Source organism: Barbus barbus (assembly GCF_936440315.1).
Source record: "Barbus barbus genome assembly, chromosome: 39".
Taxonomy (NCBI): Eukaryota; Metazoa; Chordata; class Actinopteri; order Cypriniformes; family Cyprinidae; genus Barbus; species Barbus barbus.
Window position 1 is genome coordinate 5,480,575 of NC_136717.1, and position 15,514 is coordinate 5,496,088.

The window sequence follows — 15,514 nt, forward strand, 5'->3', positions numbered from 1 at the left end:
CTTGACAGAAGGCCGAAGGAGCACTCCTTCTCTGTCAGAGGCCGCTATTCCAATATGTCTGATGAGGACAGACTTGTTAAAGGTGAACTTCTGGCTAGCATACAATGGCGCAGAGTGAAGGCCAGTATGCAGCGGGTGGATGGAGCTGGAATTTTGGCCAGAATGGTCCAGCTTGTTTTTAGATCTTCCTCTGTTCCTGCACCATTGTCGCTTGTTCATGTGGATACCAACCATAAACTAATCATGTGAGTCTTTGCTTTCTTAATCTCATTTGCATGCACTCACACAAAGAAAATCGTACTTTATTCACACACGAATACATCAAGATGTACACTACACTGTACGTCTTCAATTACAAACAGTAGACAGAATGGTTTTGTATCTGAATTTTTCCTTAGATTCACCATTGTGATATTTGGTGGGATTGATGATTTCTCTAGGAAGGTACTGTCAAAGTCTGAATATGGTTTGTTTTTAAACTTGAAAGGTTATACCAATGTTCTAGTGAAAACATTCTGTTTAATTTTGTACGTAAAACTTTCTGATCTTTCTATCTTGATGCTGCTGTAAACAACAAATCATCGACCGCCTTCTCATTCTTTTTGGAAGGTGTTAACAAACATGGGTGGGCATCAAGGTAAAAATATCTTTACTACATGTTGGTCATGATTTATCAGTGTCTGACGCTATGGCAAATCTTCAAATCTGCTGTCAGATCACTTCTTTGATAATTCACAAAAAGATATCATTGCTCAGATGAACAAGCACTGATTTGCCTCCGATTTCAGGCTTTTGTCAGCAGCCTACAAACTGAAGGGTGGGGGGTGGGTTGGGGTATTATCCCACAGAATTGTCACTACCGAAACAGTCACTACTCAAACATGTCATCATTGTTTCGGTAGTGACAAAAGGGAACACATAGGCTGTGTTCAAAATGCCATAATATCATGCTACTCTTACTATTGCTGCAGCATGCAGTATGTATGCTGCGCATAGTATGCAAATTTTCTGTATGCATGAAATACCCAGATGACCTACTATATTTGCCAGAATCTGCTAAATATAACTCAAGTATACTGAAATCAGTACAGAAGCTGTGTTCCAAATGGCATACTATCATACAACTCCTACTATACTGCAGTATACTGTGTGAATACTGTGAATAGTATGTGAATTTTCTGTATGCATGGAATGCCCGGATTACCTTCTACATTTGCTGAAATCTGAAGAAGCTGCGTGGAATACTGTTTCCCAGAAGGCAATGTGCTCCATGTGACGTTTCATCTTCAAACGTACGTATATATACATATACATGTAAACTACAAACTATTGCTGTGCATCTAAAAACAGTATCATTTGTAGGACATAAATTGTACTTTAATCTCTGCAGCACTTTTCCGATCAAATGACGTCACCTCTATCTCTGTAGCGCTTTTGAAGTGGATCAAAAAAGTTAATGAAAGTTGTCCTGACACAAGAACACATTTGGGTTAACTTTGACGAAAGGTTTTGATCCACTTCAGATGTTGACTATCGTACATTGTTTCAAAGATATTAAATAATATTAATATTGCAGTAATATTATATATAAATACAATTTATATTTCAGTTATGCAAGCAGAATTAAATTCCGCTGTCAAGCAGCTCTAAAAAGAAACGGAGTGTTTTAACTCAAAGGAGAAATAGACCAATTTGTTGTCAGAGGCTATTTACATTAACTCCGCCCACCAATGCCTGCCTGTGATAAACAGTACTGCAAAAGACATTCGTATTTCTGTAAAATCAGTGGCGCAGCGAGTAAAAGACGCGAAATGTGTGCTCATGATGCGATTCTGCCTTGTTAAACTCACATACCAGATCAGAAAGGCATTTATTTTCAATAAAAAAAATTATATTTGAAAAGTGGAGAGACGACCCATTCAGTTCAGTCCAATAGCCTATGTAAAGTTCTTCAGTTATGAAATGAGCTTAATTGGACAATATAGCATTGTTTACTAATATGAAGTCTTATTAACAAGCCTTTGTAAATGAATAGTTACTGTAGCACATTTGTTTGTAAGGTAATAACCTTGACAGCTGTGCTGAATTAATGTTTGTGTTTGTCATGTGACAAATAAGCATACTACTCTGAAACATTTGTTTTTGTGTTTTAGTATGCAAGTTAAAATTCTGTAATGTGATGCGGTTGCTACCAAAGCATTACCGTCACTACCGAAACATGAAATGTTTTGTCAAAAATAAAGTATACTGAATTATAAACTAAAATGTTACGATAGTTTTTGGTTCAATGTATATTCAAACTAATGAATCCTTAACTTTGAAATCAGTATGATCAACTTTTTGCCTTTTACAGGGTTCCTACGTATTTTCCAGACTCAAATTTCCAAACCTCTCGGTAGATTTTCAGACCAGATTTGGTTCATAGAGCATTATTTTCAGCTTTATATTTGGTATATAGTACAGTCATCTGTAAATATTTTTATTTTTTCAGGGTTTTTTTCCCCCATTGATTTTCTCAAAGTGACAAAATACAGTCCCTAAAATAAAAAATAATAAATAACCTTGAAGTTATGTAATACGGTACTAAGAATATAGTGTGAAGAAACACAAAATGCTTATAACTTGCATTTTGCATAATGAAAAAGTGCACCTTGAATTCATTGTCATATTTGGCGATCACTAAACAGCTACCATGAAACCTCACTTCTTGTACAATAAATTTATTTTCCTTAAATTCTATTCTATATATATATATAAAAAACTAAATGGGGGCAAAAGTGTGGAAACACAAATATTTTTCCATGCTCTGCTTTCTTTCTTTCATACTTTTCTAGACATGGAAAATAATTCAAATTCCATACTTTTCCATATTTTTCATAACCCCGTAGGAACCCTGGTTTTACAAAGAAAAACTGGATTCAATATACAATAAATCTCAAATTACACTTGAAATAGTAAAAAATTTAGTTATTTACCTAATAAAAGTAATAAAATAGCAACAATACAATCTAGAAATAAGTCTCAAAATCTTAATAGGTCAATATAATCCTTCTAATTAAATTAATAATTACTGTGTTTCGGTAGTGACAAATTTGGGGATTGGACAAATATTCCAAAACTTTCTGAAAATACAATGAGAATTAACTGCACACTTACTAGAAATGTGTACCTTGAATATTATACAATTTGCATACATACAACTTTTTTGGAAAAAGACTAAATTTTTTCAAGACGTTTCCAACTCTGACTTTGGACCAATTCTGTAGAATGGTAGAAAATAATTTAGAAAAGCATATTGCTTTACTTTCTTGACATTATTGGAGTTTGTTTAAAGACCCCATGAAATGCACATAATATTAGAAGATTATGATAGCTGCTTGCAAATCAGTTACCATGACAACCTCTAGCCAATCAAAAACAGGTTTGCCTTTTCAAGCATCTCCTCGGTTTGTGCTTCAACCATTTAAAACCTCTGCAAAAGGGTTAAGACTTTCCCTTATCATTTATAATATTTAGGACTTTTATGGACTTGTTGAAAGTTATTTTAATGCTATTACAGCCTTTTCAAGGACTGACAGGTACCCTACTTTCTCCAGACTGAATGCACAGGTGCTCCTTTTTCTAAACCTCTTACCACTTTCAGAAAACTGCAATTTCTTGCCAGAATGAGTTTGCAAATAACACTTCCAGATTTATTTGATGTGTAACTCACACTGTACATACTCGAATAGGCCTCTCTGTGGTGTGAACTCTCATGTGAGTATAAAGGGTTGTTTTCTGTCTGAAACTCTTTCCACATTGTTCACATGTGAAAGGCTTCTCTCCAGTGTGAATTCTCATGTGAGTCTTGAGGTTTGCTTTTTTTGTGAGAGTCTTTCCACAGTGATGACACATGAAAGGCTCCTGTCCCATGTGAGTTTTTACGTGGCTCTTAAAGTGTTTGCTGTCTGTGAATGTACTTCCACACTGTTGGCATGTAAAACAGCTCTCGCTTGAGTGAATCTCCATGTGCTTACTAAGGCCTTCCTTACGTACGAAACATTTTCCACACTGATCACATGCGAAAGGCTTCTCTCCAGTGTGAACTCTCATATGAGCCTTAAGATTTCCTTTTCGATTCACAGTTTTTCCACACAGTTGGCAGGTGTAAGGCTTCTCTCCGGTGTGAATTCTTATGTGAGTATAAAAGGTTGCTTTATGTGGAAAACGCTTTCCGCACTGACAACATACAAACGGCTTCTCTCCAGTGTGAATTCTCATGTGAATCTTAAGATTATCTTTTCGTGGGAAGCTCTTTCCACACTGTTGGCAGGCGTAAGGCTTCTCTCCGGTGTGAACTCTCATGTGAACCTTAAGATTATCTTTTCGTGGGAAGCTCTTTCCACAATGTTGGCAGATAAAAGGCTTCTCTCCAGTGTGAATTCTCATATGGATTTTTAGGTTCTCTCTCTTTTTTAAGATCTTTCCACAATGTTGGCAAATGAAATGACTCTGAGTTCCAGTCTTCTGAGCGGAAGTCTTTTCAGTCTGTGAACAACAAAAAGATATTTCTCCAGTATTAAAATCATGTTTTTCATGCAGATCTTTCTCTTCCGTTTCCTTCAGATCTCGACTTTCCTCTTTCACCTCCATCAGGTCTAAAGCAAAAAAAGACAAATACATGTTAAGCCCAGTTTAATGGCATAAAAACAATGGACATAAAAACATTCAGACATTTAAAGCATCAAAACCAACACTTCAGCAGTAAGCAGAGATGACGGACTCAAGCACTACAGGGCCATTGAAACAATGGGGGACACATGCATTTAAAGGTGCTGTATGTACGATTGACACCTAGCAGTTGAACTAGGTATTGCAGTCCAAATTCAAAATATTGGAGATGTTTTTTTTCACCCGGCCCCTCCTCCTCAGACTTGAGGCACATGCAGGTTGCCAAATTAACTACACCAACAGAAACGAGCGCACATGACGATGAATGAAATGAGATACGCTGTGTTTTCCACCAACTGGCAACCCAGGGTGCTGAAATATACAATTGGGCAAACTGGCAGTGAGCGGATTTCACAAAACCATAACAAACACAGACATTCCGGGCCGGAATGCACATTTCCAAAGGAGAATAACTAACTGTAGCATTGTTTTTCAGAAAAAAAAAAAGTTAACTTCGCATGTTTCTTAAATATCTGCTAACATATGGTATTTTTATGCTTTAGTAGAGTCAAAATCCTACATACAGCACCTTTAAGTGAGTAAAATAAAGGAGGACAAAGTCTTTTGTATGTGCTACACTTCCTGCTGCCAGCTGGTAACGACCACCTCATTAGGACCATCCATGCCCCCTGACCATCCGATTTCAAAGTCTGTTGGATGTGACACAGTTCCTGCTGCCAGTTGGTGGCGCTGTGACCATGAATCACAATAATAACATCCATGCTCAACTTTCATTCACATTTTTCACTAATCAACATGAAACTTATCAAAACCCCTATCATCTTCAAATATCTTGGCATCAATGGTGACCAAGTTTGATGACATGGATTCCCTAGAAGGAGTGTATGCACTATTTAAATACAAAATAGCCAACTTCCGTTGGGTGAAGCTAATAATTATAATGTTGAAAGCTGTCCGGCTTGATAAGAACAGTATACGTACAGAGTTTGGTGACTATAGGTAATACTGCCCTCAGTACTTCAATCAAAAGGGAGCACTACATCCCCACTCAACATCCATGTATTAGAATTTTCCTACACCCAATGGCTGACAACTCTGATGTGCATGCAGATTTCATGAAATTTTAAACATGTTAAGAGCATCAAAACACTTGAACGTACAAAGCCTCAAAATCTTACAGTTGGGCAATGCTAATAATTGTAGATTTGAAAGCTGTTTGTGCAAGCATTAGCACGGTTTAGGTCCTATCTATCCGACCACCGTTTCTCATGTTTGATGAGACATCTATTTATTTAAACAATGTATGGAGTGCCACAAGGCTCAATATTAGGACCTCTGCTTTTCTCCTTGTATATGTTCCCCCTGAGGGACATTATCTTTTTTTTTTCACTGTTATGCCAATGATACTCAAGTTTATATTTTAACCTGAAAACACTGAACCTAACCAGTTAATGAAGTGTAGCATTTATATAGGGCTGCATCAAGTAATCAAAATAAACAATAAAAAGAATAATCAATAATGAATATAAAATCACCAACAATTTTTTACTTGTAGTTTAAAAATGTTTCCTGCTCTATATCTCTGAATTAAAATTAAGTGAATGGGATATACAATAATATTATTAAATTTTATTTTATTTTTGAACTGCTCCCCCTTTCCAGCCATACAAATAGTAATATTTCACCTGTAACTGCCTACAAGTTGGTTTGTCAAAAATTTAAAATGAAACAAAAGAAAACGTCCACATAGATAAATCAATTTTGGCATGACTTCCAAATGTCCAGAAAAAAAGAAGTACTTCATTGATTATGGTGCTTACGCTGTTTAAATAAAACAACTATGAAGCCTCATGTCACTTGGAATCTGTTGTGGAGCAGAATTATTATTTTCAATTATTTAAATTTCTTCCGTACTAGTTTGTTTTATGAACTGTTCTTATAGGCATGCTTGGACTGTTGGGGAAAATGAATAATGATTGTATAGAAAATTCATCTTAAAGTAGTGTTTTCATCTTAGTTTTTCCACTTAGAAACAATTAAACCATTTGATTTAAAGCATCTATTGTTTTGCAGTTTCTTATAAAGTTACTTCGTGCTTAGTACTTTTACTGTTGTGTATAGTTATTGAATGTGTGACATGTCAAATAAAACCATTTTCCAAATAAAATACATTCTTTAATATAATTCATTTCTGTAGAGCTGAAGTTCAGAGAGTAGAGTGAGTTCAGCTTTGAGAATGAAAACCAACCTGTTTGTTCCTCAGGATCTTCATGTTTGACTCTGAATGCTTCTTCAATCGTCACGTCTTCACTCTCCTCTTTAATTAACGCCATCTTTATAATAGCGTGTCACATGGATCTTAGTTGCTTCAGCAGGAGCTTTTCTGTGTATTTGGACACTTTGCTCTGTTTAAGATGAGAATAATTAACAAAAATAAAAAGAAATGAAAACTAAATCTATGGGTGTGTCGTGCACTGGTAAGGCAGTCAGTCTGGGGTGCACTTCCCAGAAGCAAGTTCAAGTTCAATGGAACTAACAACCATAGTTAGCTAACGATGGCTTTTGGAAACGCACCCCAGATTGAAAGTTATAACCTTAAAACAACCTGGGGTGTGTTTCCCAAAAGCAACTATGGTCGCAAGTTTCATTATTACTGATCGATACCAGCCATAGTTGCTATCGGAAAACGCACCCCTGATTAACTAACATTCAAAACTAACACCACAAATGAATAAATGAACACTATACAGGCATTTCTTATATAGTTATGATTTATGTTTAGTATTTATTGAAATTGATTTTATTTAATATACTTTTGTTAAAACAATTAGTTTATAACACTTTACACGTTGATTATAAAGTCGTTACATGTTTGTTGTTCTTGTTATAAGCAGAGTGCGGAGATTCAAGCACCTAATCGAAAGTTGCTGTGTTTGAAATTTCATATAGTCGCACTACTCTTACTATTTCCGCAGTATCCTGTTAGTATTCATAGCATTCAGTCACGTGACCGGCTCCAACACCTGGAGGGCAAAACATCCATAGTACTGCAGCACAAGCCTGTCAGTTTTTCAAGCTGGAAATATTTAGGTCACCTCTCAAAAGAATAAAACAAAGATAACAAATTGCAAGGTTTGGCCATTTCCAATTCATATTATGTACCCGCTGCAACATTTCAATCACTAAACCGCATGACAAATCGTTGTGAAAACACGAAAAGTGCCTTAATGTATTTAAAACAGTGATATTAAAAATTCAGTACACACTTTATTGATTATGCTTACTTTATATAGGCAAGCAGATGAGCCCGGAATATGAACATAATGCCCTAAATGGTTCCGTGTTTTCTTTATAATGGTTTTCTACGGGAAACCATTTAATGCGAAACTTTGCACATTGCATTTATATTCTGTGTTCATTTGCCCTCCAGGTGGTCGTTCCTACAAGGATGTAATGAAAACTATCAATACTGTAATAATAACAATAATGTGCTTTTTGCACATTTTGCTATGTTACAGCCTTATTCCAAAATGGATTAAATTCAATATTTTCCTCAAAATTCTACAAACAACACCCCATAATGACAATGTGAAAGAAGTTTGTTTGAAATCTTTGCACATATACATACATATATATATATAAATAAATATTCACAGCCTTTTCCAAGGTGGCCAAGAACCCGATGGTCACTCTGACAGAGCTCCAGCGTTTCTCTGTGGAGAGAGGAGAACCTTCCAATCAGGCCTGTATGGTAGAGTGGCCAGATGGAAGCCACTTCTCAGTACAAGGCACATAACAGCCCACCTGGAGTTTGCCAAAAGTCACCTGAAGTGTATCAGACAATGAGAAAAAAAAAATCTCTGGTCTGATGAAACAAAGATTGAACAACTTTGGCCTGAATGGCAAGCATCATGTCTGGAGGAAACCAGGCACCACTCATCACCTGGCCAATTTCCATCTCTACAGTGAAGCATGGTGGTGGCAGCAGCATACTGTGGGGATGTTTTTTAGCAGCAAGAAACGGGAGACTAGTCAGGATCGAGGGGAAGATGAATGCAGTAATGTAGAAAGACATCCTGCTCCAGAGCGCTCTGGACCTCAGACTGGGGCAAAGGTTCATCTTCCAACAGGACAACGACCCTAAGCACACAGCCAAGATAACAAAGATTCTCTCTCTGTGAGTGTCCCAGCCAGAGCCCAGACTTGAACCTGACTGAGGGTTCAGGAGAGAATGGCTGTGCACTGATGCTCCCCATCCAACCTGATGGAGCTTGAGAAGTCCAGCAAAGAAGAACGGGAGAAACTGCCCAAAAACAGGTGTGCCAAGCTTGTAGCATCATACTCAAAAAGACTCGAGGCTGTCATTGGTGCAAAAGGTGCTTCAACAAAGTATAAGTATAAGAATACTTATGTACATGTGTTTTTTTTAATAAATTCCCAAAGATTTCAAAGAAACTTCTTTCACGTTGTCATCATGGGGTGTCAGTGTCATACTTCATCACAACTTTTGATGAGACACTGAATAGATACCATTACAGACTAAATATTACATACAAAAATGTAGTATGAATTTGCCTGAAATGTGAATAAAAAACAAAGTTTACTTGTAAGATAACAGCCTTTAATGTTCAGTGTTGGTCACACATCTCCTAAACATTATTTGTTGCTTACTATACTGTTTCACACACCGTTCTTGAAGAAACTAGCAGATGCACTGTGTGCTGAGCAATAAACAGTAAACACAGTAAGTCAATCATTTTGCGAAGAAATAGGTTCAGTTTGGAAAATCTCCGTTTGTGGCTGAAAGCCTGTTTTTGATCAACAGACGCATCTTTTCTGTGGACGCGCTTTACTCTTATTAAATATAAACACGACAATAGTAAAGTAACAGAATAAAGCAGTATAATGTTACATTCGGTAATACATTTGTGAAAAAAAATTAAAATACATAATTGTTTGAACGGTGTAGATTGAAAACACACACTGTAGGTGTTTCTCAATGTCAAGGATACGTCCTTGGCAGGACTGGTCCTTCCAAGTCACTTCCTTCAGAGGCTAGGCGAGGCTCCTCTTAAACATTCGGAGAACACGTAAATGGAACAGGCTAGCAAGTGCACGTTATTGCGTCATTACGTCAGTGAAACGGTCCGCTTTTGGCGCTGAAAAATGGAAGTGCAAACATTATTGGTTTGGTTGCTGTACAACATTTTTTCAAATATGGAAATGGAGATGGTGAGGCAGCATCGGCGTCAGGCTCGGAGGAGGAGGAGAATTTTAATTTGTCGCCACCTCTGCCGACGTGGGATGGTAAGTAACGTTAACGCTCTTATCATTCATTTAAAAATAATTACATCCATTATGTCAAATTGACCCGCACTGGTTAAACACACTTGACAGTCAAAGAATCAACATGATTAAAAGGAGTGTATTGATTTAAAACGATTACATTGCCTGAGTGAACAGAACTGCGTAATATTTTAAAAATATTTATAATTTCACAACTATTTGTTAAAGACTTGTCCTATCTCACAAACAAGTTGTACAAATCAGTTGAGCTGATATGTTTAATAGTTTAATAAACATTAAATAAATGGCAAAACTGAAATTATACTTAAACCTTCCTCTCTTCTACATGTTGTACAGGCTCGGCACTACTGTGCCATCAATGCCACAGTGCCAGTACTACAGCGGTACTATGGAGGGGAGGACACTCGGCCAGACTTCAGGCTGGGTAGAGAGGCCATGCAACAGCTGATGGTGGCCCTGAAGACTGACAGGCAGCACGGATGGGGCCCGACCCTGGAGACACTCGTGTTCCTGTTCTGGCTGGCAACCGGTTCAGCCTACAGAGTTGTCTCCAGGGTCTTTAGCATGCCTCTTCCCACAGTGCACAGAGTTGTCCACAAGATGGCAGATGAGGTGGTGGCTGTGCTACCCCATTTTGTCCACTTCCCTCGCACACAAGAGGAGCTCCAAGTGGTTGGGGATGGTTTTGCTCGCTTGGCAAATCACCAAGCATTTGGCAAGGCAGCAGGGGCAGTAGACGGCTGCCACATTAGAATAAAATGTCCTGGCGGCCCTGATGGTCACGATTACAACAACAGAAAGCTTTTCCCTTCAGTGGTGCTCCAGGCAGTCTGTGACCATCAGGGCCGCTTTATTGACATCTTTGTGGGTTACCCAGGAAGTGTGCATGATGCACGCATTCTCAAGAACAGCCCCATCTACACTAGGGGGACTTACCCTCCGCCTGGGTATTTTCTCCTAGCTGACGGTGGCTACCCATGTCTACAGGAACCCCTGTCCCTTATCACACCATATAAGAGGCCAGTGAGAGGCATGGCAGAGCAAAGGTTCAACTACCATCATTCCAAAGGTCGCACAATCATTGAGCGTGCATTTGGAATGATGAAAACCCGCTTCAGGTGCATCTTTTTAGAAGCACTTGAAGTACATACACTGTTTGTCCCTAAGGTAATACATAATTGCAATACTTCTGTAGTGGATTTCTTAATCAAATCATAGTATCCTACTCAAAATAACAGTTAATGATTAACAACTGCTAGTCACACTACCTTCTGTGTTCATGTTTTTCATATCTCAACAGTCTTGTATCCTTTTGCTCTGCCTTACGCATAGGTGGTGACGGCGTGTGTAATTTTGCACAACATTTGTGTTGGTGTCGGGGATGTGCTGGAAGAGGTTGTGGAGGAGGAGAACAACCAGCCACCTGTGGAGCTTGATGGTGGGGAGAGCCGGAGTGGAGCTGCTTGGCGGGCTGCGCTGACCAACGAGGTGTCTGCACTCCACGAGGCACCTCTTGACCATGACTATTTTTGTCAGGTGAATTATTAAGTGTGGACTATGACCTGCTGTGCTTACATCCAAGTACATACAACACCACCATTGGAAAATACCCATAGTCAAGAAGGTAATTGAAATATACTTAATGTACCAGTGATGTACTGTATTATGGTCTTAACTGACCAAAAAAAAAAAAAGGATAGTTGACCCAAAAATGAAAATTCGGTCATCATTTACTCTCCCTCAAGTTGTTTCAAACCTGTATGAATTCCTTTTTTCTGCTGTACACAAAAGATATTTAAAAAAATGTCTGTAACCAAACAGTTGATGGACCCCATTGACTTGCATAGTAGGAAAAAAAAATACTATTGAAGTCAATGGGGTCCATCAACTGTTTGGTTACAGACATTTTTATAAATATCTTCTTTTGTGTACAGCAGAAATTAATTCAGGTTTGAAACAACTTGAGGGTGAGTAAATGATGACAAAATTTTCAGTTTTGGGTCAACTATCCCTTTAAGTATATTTTATTTACCTTCAGTGATACAATATTAAATATGCTGCAACTGTTGTAGAATCAATTATCATCTTACATGACAGATTGGATTACCACTGGACTAACCGAAACCTTCTTCTTCTTCTGTCTGCAGCCTTGAAGCAACAACAGCAGCACCGGCGGTGCTGTAGGCAGTGTGGCTGATGGCCGTGTTCTTCTCGTCTTGTATATAGTTGTAAATGTTTAAGTTGTTGTATATAGTTGTAGATATGAGAATGTTTTCTAAATGAATTTGCTGTTTCATGTATATAGTTGTCAATATAGAAATGTTTAAATAAATTTTTTTTATGTAACAAAGATGAAATTAATGCTTTTTGTAGAGCTTGGAATACCGAATCACAAAACGTTGTAAAATAAGGGTGAAGATATTGTTCAATACATTGTTTTGTTTTTCTATTGCAGTCTAAAGAACAAGGTTTTTTAAAAATGGATATACAGTTTATATTAAATAATTAAGGGGCAAAGACAAAACCAGTTCAATTTAATTGACTTTATTTTTCCGCCAACCTCTCCAACAGCAAAAAAAAGCGGTTGGACCTCTCTCTGGCCTCTGCTTCCCTCCTCTCATCTGCCTCCCTCTGGTATTTAATATCTTCCTTCAGTAGCTGTAGGATTGGATCCTCTCGCTCCCTTCTCCTCTTCTCTCCTCTGTGCCCTGCTCTCTCTTTGCTGCTGTCTCTCACTCTCTCCTCCTCCTCCTCATCCTCACCTCTCCCTTCATCTACCTCTTGTGCAGTGCTTGGCCCTGGTTTTTCCTCTTGGATCGAGGCAATAAGGCAAGGGGGCGAGACTGCTGCAGACTGCCCTAATGCCTCGTCCATGAGGGCAAACCAGGGCCAATTTCCTGCTGTCGCCTTGCCATCCTCTGTCCCTTGGCCTGTTGCAGGACACTTACATTCCTAAACAGTGAAGACCAAAAAGTTTTGATGCTGTACTCTACCGTTCAAAAGTTTGGGGTCAGTACGATTTTAAATGTTTTTAAAAGAATTCTCTTCTGATAACCATGGCTGTGCTTATTTGATTAAAAATACTACAAAAATCTGTTATAGTATTAATTATTATTACAGTGTAAATCAGCTGTTTTCTATGTGAATATACAGTAAAGCGTAATTTATTCCTGTGATCAAAGCTGAATTTTCAGCATCACCAGTCTTCAGTGTCACATGATCCTTCACAAATCAGTATAATGAGAGGATTTGATGCTCAAGAAACATTTATGATTATCAATGTTGAAAACAGTTGTTGGTCTGTCAGTTGTACAGTTTTTTTTCCACAGGATTCTTTGATGAATAGGAAGTTCAAAAGAACAGCATTTGTTTGAAATAGAATCTTTTGTAACATTATAAATGTCTTTACTGTCACTTTTGATCAAATTAATTATTCCTTGATAAGTAAAAGCACTCAATTCTTTCCTCCAAAAAAATAAAATTCTCACTGACCCCAACCTTTTGAATGGTAGTGTATTAGTACTATTGTACACTACACTGCATATACTTACTGGAAGCAGGCCCAAGTCTGTCAGATTAACATTCAAGGCTTACTTCAAATATCACAAGTTACATTAAAATGTGGATAAACAATTATTTCCATACTTTTCTCCCACCTTGTACTTGGTTTTTAAATTGTCCCACTTTTTTTTGGCCTGGGCGTGGGAAACCCTCCCTTCGAGCCCCATCTTCTCCAAAATAAGCCTATATGTGAATGACGGGGGGAGAAATAAAAAGATTAATACACAGCTATCACTTCTGAACATTAAATAATTTACTTCTCACCGATATCCGTTCGCCGCGGTGTCTCTCCCCCCGGTAAACAGTTGTTTTTTTTCTGCACGGAGACGAATGAACGCCTCCGTTTGTTCCTTGGTCCCTGTTAAAAAAGAGGAGAAAGCTATGAATAACGCTGTGAACGGTATAATATTAACGTTAAATTACTCTGGACAACTTAACTAAGTTAGTTATTTAGTAAAGAAATGCCGGTGACGGCTAATAATTGTGAAATGAAATGACAGGTCCGGTTCAGTTAGCTATCAATAACGTAATTTCTAGAATTTATAATATCAATACGGTAGTAATACTTTTTAATACAAAAATGTTTTTTAAGTAATTTGTAAATATACTTACATTTGAACAGATATTGCCCCGTTGGCGCTCCGACTCCGCTAACGTCCGACATTTTGAATTTTTGAGCAAGATAGCAAAGCTGCGCGCATAGGATTGTGGGTGATTTTAGCGCGCGAAGAGCGCGAAGGCTACACTTATGCATCCTTTCCTGTGTATGGGATATTTTTCGAACGAAGGACTCAGTCCTTGGTTGAAATTCCGAGGATCCTCGACATTGGAACAGTCCTTCGACGGATGTTGATGACGTAGCATCCTCGAAATTCTGGCTTCCGAGGATCCTTCCTTGACATTGAGAAACGCCTTGTACCTTTCTTAAACACAGATGCAGGCGCGCGACGCGTCCTTATGACGTCACATCGCCAGACCAAAATAAAAGTCGCTATATAGGCTCCAGTACATACGAAATAGACACAAGAGGAACTGAAAGTTAAATTTTTGGTTGTCTAATGATGTGATGAAAATATTAGTACTACTAATTAAAAAGGGTGAGATTTTGCACACACACACAAGCACAAAAAAAAATAAAACTGATATAACTGTATTGTTTTTTTAGAAAAATGTATTTCAGCTTTGCATGATTCCTAAATTTCTACTAACATGTCATGGTAATTATATGCTTTAATACAGTTTATTTTAATAATCAGTATGAGATAAAGGAAAGCAAAAAAAAAAAAAATCAATTAAGCAATAAAAAAAGTATAATTCAACATTAAAAAGTATTGCTAAAAGTTTGAGTGATTATTTCACAGGTTTTTAATGAAATCAATAGTTAGTCTTATATGTAGAGTGATTCAAATGACTCACTAATGAGACAAACTTGACACCTACTGAGCTCCACAGAAACATCTGCAGTTTTCCCTCAAATTAAAATCTGATTTGAATTATTTTCTAAGGCATCTGGAGCTGTAGACGCACATGAAGAGGATGTGATGGGTGAGGAGAGAGAAGAGAAGAACAAGAGACGAGGAAAATGAAGAAGAGCTTGTCTAAAGCCCAAGACACACTGCACGATTTTCGGCTGTCCTCACTCCTGAAGCCTAACCTTTAGACGCTGTAGGCATGCATTCGTATCTGCTGTAAATGAAGGTGTTCCAGTTTAAATGGCGAGTACCGCGTGAGACTGCTGTTGCGATAGCTATGAAGATTGTAAATTATGTTATCGCTACATTAGTTCGCTACCCTTTGCAAAAATGCTCATCTGGGATGCCTTATGTTTTTCTTCTCTTCTCCAAAAGCATTTGATAACACATTGAATATGTGTTCTGCTTTGCTAAAGTTAGCTGTTTTTTTTTTGGTACACATAGAATTGCTCAGTTTTGATCATTACATACATAAATATATGATAGTTACATTTATAGATTTA

At 37.7% G+C, this 15,514-nt stretch overlaps 3 protein-coding genes across 3 annotated transcripts; 1 reads left to right on the plus strand and 2 right to left on the minus strand.

Moving 5' to 3' along the window:
* Positions 1–3,377: 3,377 nt before the first annotated feature.
* Positions 3,378–14,509, minus strand: LOC306858929 (uncharacterized protein). Its single transcript, XM_079399737.1, has 3 exons — positions 14,459–14,509; positions 6,920–7,076; positions 3,378–4,637 (listed from the first exon to the last, which is right to left on the minus strand). The coding sequence occupies exons 2-3, from the start codon at positions 7,002–7,004 to the stop codon at positions 3,709–3,711; spliced, it is 1,014 nt and encodes a 337-aa protein (XP_079255863.1). The 5' UTR covers positions 7,005–7,076; positions 14,459–14,509; the 3' UTR covers positions 3,378–3,708.
* On the plus strand, positions 9,836–12,322 carry LOC306858911 (putative nuclease HARBI1). The gene is made up of 4 exons (XM_079399711.1): positions 9,836–9,978; positions 10,315–11,145; positions 11,311–11,514; positions 12,126–12,322. Exons 1-4 carry the CDS (start codon positions 9,838–9,840, stop codon positions 12,129–12,131), a joined length of 1,182 nt encoding a protein of 393 aa, XP_079255837.1. The 5' UTR covers positions 9,836–9,837; the 3' UTR covers positions 12,132–12,322.
* LOC306858945 (uncharacterized protein) lies at positions 12,509–14,373 on the minus strand. Its single transcript, XM_079399760.1, has 4 exons — positions 14,152–14,373; positions 13,804–13,897; positions 13,635–13,722; positions 12,509–12,930 (listed from the first exon to the last, which is right to left on the minus strand). The coding sequence occupies exons 1-4, from the start codon at positions 14,291–14,293 to the stop codon at positions 12,523–12,525; spliced, it is 732 nt and encodes a 243-aa protein (XP_079255886.1). The 5' UTR covers positions 14,294–14,373; the 3' UTR covers positions 12,509–12,522.
* Positions 14,510–15,514: the final 1,005 nt, after the last annotated feature.